An 8,245-nucleotide genomic window follows, 5' to 3' on the forward strand; every position below is an offset into this window, starting at 1 on the left:
TAACAATACAGCTTCAGGTTTCTGCGCTGTAGTCTATGAAAAAACAGAAATACCATGAAAATATCGAGCAATCAGACATAGTAGTTTTGGATGTGACCTTGTGCTGTGTACTGCAAGTTCAGTACTGCTTAAATAGTTGACTTTCTTTCTTAGTGCTCAAAATGCTGAAATCAGCCAGCTACACTTGTTGATTTCCATTTGATAAGATTCTTGCTTTTACTTGAACCTTTCCATAATAAATTCAGAAGTCAGATTCCATTACAAAGCCTTATCTGTATAATACGCCTTACTGGAGGACACTTCAGCAGGGTTTGGCTGCTCCCTTTGCCGCGCTGCTGCCCTTTAGATAAAATATTGAGGTGGAATTAACTCCACAGCCCACATATTGAGTTTATAAAGGATTACAGTCCCTCTGTGTCTGTGTGAGTCCAGACAACACACAGCTGTTTGTTGTTGTGATGATGATGATGTCACGTCTGTCTGAAAGGACAGAGGAGCCAAAGAAAGTGGCTGCCTGAGGGTCGACTCTCATGATACTGGAGTGAGTGAGAGAGTGATTGAGTGAGTGGCTTCCATTCCACCTGAATTATAGAAAGGCAGGTGGAGTGGACTGCTTATGACTCTGCACTTTAAGCCAAATAAAAAGAAGTCAAAGCATCTGTACATTGATCTTTATTGAAAGTGGAATAAATAGATATAAGCTTTCAGTCACACAGACCCACACAGAGTCTCCCATGCAGAGAGGTGGGTTAATACATTTTCAATTACACCTGAGGTGATAAAAGATAATTTGAGATTTGAGGGTTTAACACTCTTAGAAATATTACAAAACATTATTATTATTGCTTTTAAATATTAAAATTTTTCATGATGGTTGACATCCATTATAATTCCTCACAGACTAACATGACATATCCATGTTGCCATGAGCAACTGTCATCTACCAGTCAAATTTATTATGTACGATGTTTCAGGTTATCCACCTATCCACAAAATTTAGATCCATTTTGAACAATAACACCTACACTGCATTGGACCCATATAACTTTATCCACTGAAGGTCTCCTCTTAGGTAGAAGGAGCTTGTACAGCACCTTCCACCTAAACACTGCCACCCTCTGATGCTTCCTGACCTCCATACCGTCATATTCATGAACTTTACCAGAGCTGCATATAAAGCCTTTCCTTCCACAATACAAAAGCCAGAAAGCCATAGAGAGCTTTGACTAATACTATGACTGCATGAGTCACTTTCTTGCTAACACACGCCGAATGGTAATTTCATAACTTCCTAGAAGCAGTAAAACCCAAATTCCCTCCCCACCTTACTTCCCTCTTTCTTTCCGTCCCTCCCCCGTCACCCTCCCTAATTAGGCATGCCCCCCTCTTCCTCTTCCTACCTCCTCCATCACTGAGTTTGCCTCCAAGGCGTCAGCATATCAGCCAATCACAGGGAAGAGGATGTGGCATTCAGCTCCCCCTTAAGGCCACTCACACTCTCTAACCAATAAACTCAGAGATAGTGGGCAGGGCTCATGTTTGGCCCTCCCTGCTCCTCTCTCCTTCTCTCTCTGCCTCCTGCAGCTAAACTTGCTGTCTCACTCATGCTTCCTGGCTTTACTCACATGCACACAAAGAGAAGAGCTGTAGAGTCTTAGCCACACATGAAGCAGCTCTGTCTATTTTAAACCACGCCAGATTGGATTCAGGATATTTTTGTATCTCTTGCGGCGTGTGACAGATTGAATGTACGAGGTAGAGCCAGAGCAGAGTTTGATTTCCTTTTGTTTACCTTTTTATTTGGGATTTTCCTCTATCTGACTGTAGGTGAACGTGTGTGTGTGTGTGACAGAGAGAGAAGAGTGAGTGTGTGTGTGAGAGAGAGAGGACCAGGATGATTGCGGCCCAGCTACTTGCCTATTACTTCACTGAACTCAAGGATGACCAGGTTAAAAAGGTGAGTGCTTTCTGTTTCTTTTGCCTCCATTATGTTTGTATGAGTGAGAGAGACTGATGTGAAGAAAAAACAGAGGTTGAGAAGACAGGTGAGGATATCATGTGTTTGTAGAGGTCATTGAGTATACAGTCACCTTCATAACTTTGCTGTAAGACTGGAGTTTGTCAGTACAGCGAATGAGGAAATCCATGTAATGTGATACATCTCTTTAAGGAAGTGAATAAAACATAGTGCATGCTGGGAGAGAATTGTAAGTCAGATTGGTTGTATTCATTTCACAATCACTTATTTGTTTTTGAAAGATTTAAATCAGCGGGGTTCAGTGAGACGTGAAAAACTGCACAGGGGTGTGTTTGCGTTGTAAGATAGACACGAGTGTGTAAGGAGACACGACACGCGTGATTGGTGCCATGATGTAAGTTTTGAGAGGTGTGGTGAAGAGGAGGAGAAAGGAAGTTAGAGGCAACGATGAAAGGACAAATGAGCAGAGGGATGAGACGATAGAGCTTGAAAGAGTCATTTTAGGGGTCACTGAGTTTCTTGTATGTTCTTATTAAAATGATATGTTATCATTTCTCTCAGCAGACAGCAACAGAGTAGAAACAGGAAACAAGCTCAGAGACCTTTAATAAGATTCTCAATGTTCATCATTTTGCAGCAGTCTGTCAACAACTGATCCTTTAACAACATGATGACCTTAGGAATGTATGTTTTCTTTCTTTTTCCACCCAAAGAGGAAAAATAATTACTAAAAAGGTGGCAAAAGTAGTCAAGGTCTCCTGAAGCACTGACGTGTGTTTAAGCTAAGGGAATGAGGAATTAATTGATCTGACTGCATGTGAGCAAAAGATTTTCCTAAATCTGATTCTTGTAGCGTCTTCTAGTAAGTTTTACAGCATGATTGAATGTAAAAAAGTTCAAGGTGAAAGAGGAGAAGAGTGACATAGAGGTACACACTATGAATGTGTGTCTTTCATAATTGCTCAGCTCTGCAGCCCCCACTTCTGGCATAAAACTGACTGGACCTGTTTTACTCACCCGCAGATCAGAGTGTGTGTGTGTGTGTGTGTGTACGTGTGTGTCAGAGGACCTGAGCTTTTCCAGTTACTCAGACACCAACAGTTCCAAGCTTCTTCATTGAATGTGCCATAAAATAATGTTGCCAGGCAACAAAAACTATCCTGTAAACTAATGTCCCATAAAGTAAAATTGAGTCATAGGAAGTTGAAATACTTTCAGACCCATTTGTTTATTGCCACATCTTAACATGTGTTTTATGATTCACATGTGGCGCAGGGTCCCTTTAAGGTCGCTCACTGATGATGTCACACTTCACATCACCATCTGCAGGTTCTAGTCTTTTTCCTGTATAAATGGAGAAGTGTTCACAGCTATCACCCTTCCTTCCTCCACCTTCCTCTCTGTCCATAGCCGCTTTCTCAGTTCAGTTCAGTTGAGCAACCTTTAGTCGCACAATTTTGCGATACACAAAACTCCCATCCCCAGGTGTGCCTGGTGTGCCACAGTCAAATCAGAGTCTGGTAAGGTAAAAGACATTCATCAGCAGCCAGGATCGGATGTAATACAACACAGCTCCCTCCCTCTTTACTCCTGCTCTCTTCCTCTCCCTGCCTCCCTAAAATAGGCCAGCTTTGAACCATGTGACCGTAGGTGACAGGAGGAGAAGGCTTACACACAAATACACCCACACTCACTCCCACACTGTGACAGGTGTGTAGCTATTGTGTGGCTTTTCAGAGAGCAGGGTTTGTCTTGACCTCAAAAGAAAATGTTTCTGGTAGAAAAACTGTGCAACATACAGTACTGTAAGTGAAAATATACAAATAATCTCATCACGTACGTGTTTTCAGACAAGCTGTGTCTATCTGCAGTTTTCACAGAGCTTCAATCAGCTGAGTGCGTCTCCCCTTCTCTCCATCCACTGCAGTGTCCTTGACTGTACTCTCTGATACACTGTGGGCTGTTAGTGGGCATCCAAAGCAGTGTTTCAGTGTATGTGTGTGGAAGAAGGGAAGGTGCAGGAGAAGGCAGTGCAGAGGACAGTAATTTTCCACATAGCGCGGCTGTGTGTGCACAACATCGTGCACATGTACATACACAATGGGGTCAGGTTTCAGTGCTTCCTCGAATCACCTCGCAGTGACGAGGAGAACAGGCATTGTTGAGAGGAATGCAAACAATAAGGAGAGGGAGAAAATGGGTGGAGAAAAAGGGAGGGAAGGAGGGGCCGAGAGAGGGAGAGTGTGATCTCTTCCTAAAACTTAAACCAAAGGTCCAGGAGGTGTCAGAGAAAGTTGTGTCAGAGTTGTGTTGAGGGGAAAACATGGCCTTTTACAGACTCATGCATCACCTCACCAGGGAATATGACTTTGCTCAACATTAGTGGAGAATCTGAAAACTCCTATTTTGGTCAAAAAAGAAAAAAGAAAGTTCCATATGAAAGATGGATCATACTTTTGGGCACAGTATTTTCTCTATGACCTACAGCAGAGATATTAATCCAAGCTACGTGAGATCAGATGATGCTCTGCTGTAATAAAGTGCTTAGGCATGGTTTCTAGCTGCAGAGTGCTGAGTCATAGTACAGTGATGCTAATTTCTTTCCTGCAGCAGGAACTGCCTTTAGTCTGGGTTCAGTGGATTTCTCTTAGTTTGATGTGGAGAAATGTGGGCAGTGCCTGCTTTTAATCCTCCCCCTTTGTAACCCAGGATTAGTCCGGCCAGAAACACACTGTTATTTAAGTAGACTATTCAATTAGCTACTTAGGAACACATTCTTATTTTAACCAGACCATTTAAATATGAATCCAAACTAGTTAGCTTACTGCACATGTATAAGCTTGTTTAACAATGCTTATGACCCAAGTGAAAACCGTGTATGGTTATACAGTTGTGTTTTACAGTTGGTGGTACAAGGTGGTGATAGGAGGAATATAACCATTAAGAACAATGAGTGGCATGGAGGAACAGTGAGTTGCAGTTGCCATGAGCAGAATGGGTTAAATAGATCGTGATCCTGAATGGATCTGTTTACTTTAGTTGACAGCTACAGTGGTGCACATGACCCCCTGAACTAATACATATTCACAGAGAATAAGGTTAAACCGATATATGTTTTTGTGACCACAATATGGTACAATTTAGTGTCTTTAAATCATCAAGACTTGATTGCATTTTATGGCTAACATATTAGCAAAGACTTGGCTAACATTACTTAAGAGTTCTCCACTAATTTAAAATTTAAAATATATAAAAACTGATGCAACAGAACCAGAGTTATCGTATTTCTTATTCCACGCATTCTTTTTCTTTGTCAAAACCTGGTGCTTCCATTACCCACAATGCAACTCCACTGCCGAGGGTTTGGTTTGAGATCTGGGTTTGTTATGCTAGTAGCAGCTAATGTAGCTTTGAGTCAAGCAAAGGCAACAAGAACTGAGGTACAGAGGTCTGGCAAGCTCACTTCTTTCTCTCTCCACATTCCTTAAATGTTTTTCATTTTCAAACCTGTAGTCTTTACCCCCAACCGACACTGACTTAAGTGATGTCACTTGAGGCAATTTATCTCCCTCTGCAGCCACAAAAGGCTTCATACCACTGGTTCCCAACCTTTCTCTTTAAGGGACTCCTTTCTCTATGACTGAGTAAACTGACCTGACTAAGTAACATATTTTATGGATATTTCATAATGTATTTAAAGCATAACAAAACAGTATAACAACTGACAAACTGTACACTTAACCCAAACAGTGAAGGCAACAACTGCAGAAAGTTTGTGTAAAATTTGTGATTTGAGCAAATTATACCTGTGAGCATCCAAGATGAGTTTTCCAGAAGTTTTTAGGACATTTTTATACAATTTTCTCTCTGTATTATGTATTTTTATGTATGTATGTAATTTTAACAGTAATAACAATAGATTGGAGAAACACTGAACATATCTTGTGTTCAGGCCTTCACCATGTCCTCATCCTGTGAGATTTTTTGCATTTTCCTTCATTTTGTTTTCATCATAGAAAGAACGAAATACTGAGATATTGGTCAACCTTATTTTTTTTTTAAATTCATCTTACACTACTTAAAATTAAGAATGCCCTGCGACCCCCCCATGAAGCTTTTGCGCCCCCTAGATTGGGAACCCGTGTTTTATACACCTTTTTTCACATATGCAGCAGTACCAAGACCTGTAAACACACTTTGAAGTGTAAAATCAGTGGAGTTCCCCCTTTAATCCTTGTTAACATCCACTTGCAAGAATTCACACTTTTCATTAGAAAAGGGCCATTTACTCTTTCAATCATATAAAGTTTAGATAGACTACAGTATTTGACAGGAAAAGTTTGACCTGTGAAGGTATAAAATAGTGTTATTTTCCTGAATTAGCATTCATTTAGGGTGCGGTGTCCGTGTTTGTCAGACACGTCTGTCATTTAGAGCATTGGGGTTGGAGAGATTTGCATGGGCTCAAGGACCAGTGAACTACAACAGTGAGCTACAAACTTCATAGAGCAGCAGACTGAGTATTGATTCTCAATTAAATCAGCAGTACTCACAACCATTTTACATTACAGTAACTATAGATAAATAAAACTTTAGTGCAAATGTGTCAGTGCCAGGCCATGCACGTTTGGAAAAAAGCCTGGGCCTTCTCATCAACTCTGGATGACTACTCCTTATTCAGCCATGAAATTAAACTGTTTTCTCATTTATACTCTACACAAGATGTCTTTAGCAGAAACTGCATATGTTGGTTGTGCAGTAGCTCTTTCATCTTTCATTTCCTCAAGTTGGGCAGCTGACCTGGGTTAAACTGACCACATACAAAAACATTTATATAAGTCCAAGAGCAACAGGCTGTGCATTTCTAAACTTACTGATGCCTTAGCATAGGGAGCACAATGACAAATTAGTACAAATCAGAAAAATGTCGCAAAGTACCAAGTTGACTTTCAAATGCTCTGCTTTATACCGTTCAGTCTCTGTTGATTTGTCCTATACACTAAGCAGTCTACAGTTTGAATAACTATTTGGTAATGCTGCTTGTTTAATATGTATATTATATAAAATGCATTTAGTTTACATGTGAATTTGAACACACCTACTTGTGTCTGTGTGGTTATGACTGGTAGAAGGTGCAGTATTTGTGTGTAAAGACATGCGGTTTGTTTGTGTGTGTTTATGGTTTAATTAAAAAAACAGATGCTGAGGGTAAGCGGGAATGTCATTAGGGTCAGGCATTGTCAAGTACCAACAAGTTGCTGCAGTTAAAATGTCTGTTCAAACCACCGACTAGTCAGAGAACAATACAACTCAGGGTTAACTGGTTATGAAACAGTCTTAGAAACACTACAGCTTTTGTCCATAGGGGCGAACAGAATCAACACAAAATGAAAGTTCCTAGTTGCTGCTTTAACTGTACTGATGTATTTTACTGAGCTTATGAAGGTGAGAGGTTACATTTACTCAGCTCTGGGCTCCTGTATGACAAGAGGATGTGCTAATGAGCTTTCATCCTGGAGGCAGACTCCACATTTAGACAGGATATAGGGAATGTAACACCTACAAAGAAGTTTGGACAATACTGTTCTCATATATGTGACTCTCCGTCCATGTTGACTCACAACTTGTTTACACTATTTTGCATGATTAAACAGCAGATCATTAATGTTTGTAGAGATCCAGAAGCCAAATTCACCTTACAGTGGCAGAAAGGTCCCATCTTTACACACATGCCAAGACCACCATTTATTTCAAAGTATTCTTACTATCTGACAACAAAATCCAAATGTGGTTTTATGTACAATAAGGTAAATGTCTGCTGATTGTAACCTTTATGTCAAAGACACTGGATTTATCCTTTCTCTACTGCAAAATGCATTGATGTGGCCAGCAGATGTAAATTTGTTCCTATAAGTACACTCACACCCAAACTGGCATTGTCCTGAGCCAGCTACCAAAGACCAGAGCTGTACAGGAAGTACAGTTGATGTGTGACTCCTGATACAGGAAGTTATAACATTCCTGTCTGATGTCTGTTACAATCAATGAGTAATACTAGTAAATTATCAAATGGATGTCTCAGAACATGTATGTGGATATTGAATCATGTGATTTCCATGTGGACTGGGCTGACCTTGTGAGTATTTTATAGATATATATATATATATATATCACATATTCTGGGGGACATTGTTATGAAACAGACTGATGGTAATCCTATTATGGGTCCTATTGACAACTCAAAGAGTCAATCCCACTCCACTTTAC

General features: G+C 40.4%; 2 protein-coding genes across 2 annotated transcripts in view; one reads left to right on the plus strand and one right to left on the minus strand.

Annotated features, from left to right (window-relative positions):
* Positions 1-8,245, minus strand: part of tacr2 (tachykinin receptor 2) — a 31,032-nt gene that overhangs the window by 6,485 nt on the left and 16,302 nt on the right. The window lies entirely within an intron of this gene.
* The window catches only part of LOC118320825 (hexokinase-1-like), a 16,823-nt gene continuing 10,169 nt past the window's right edge, over positions 1,592-8,245 (plus strand). Inside the window, exon 1 of the mRNA XM_035651942.1 lies at positions 1,592-1,957. Within this exon, the coding sequence (XP_035507835.1) occupies positions 1,895-1,957 (63 nt within the window). The 5' untranslated portion in view covers positions 1,592-1,894. The remainder of the gene's footprint in view (positions 1,958-8,245) is intronic.

The sequence above is a fragment of the Morone saxatilis genome, unplaced genomic scaffold (genome assembly GCF_004916995.1).
Source record: "Morone saxatilis isolate NCDOM2014 unplaced genomic scaffold, NCSU_SB_2.0 Contig11, whole genome shotgun sequence".
Taxonomy (NCBI): Eukaryota; Metazoa; Chordata; class Actinopteri; family Moronidae; genus Morone; species Morone saxatilis.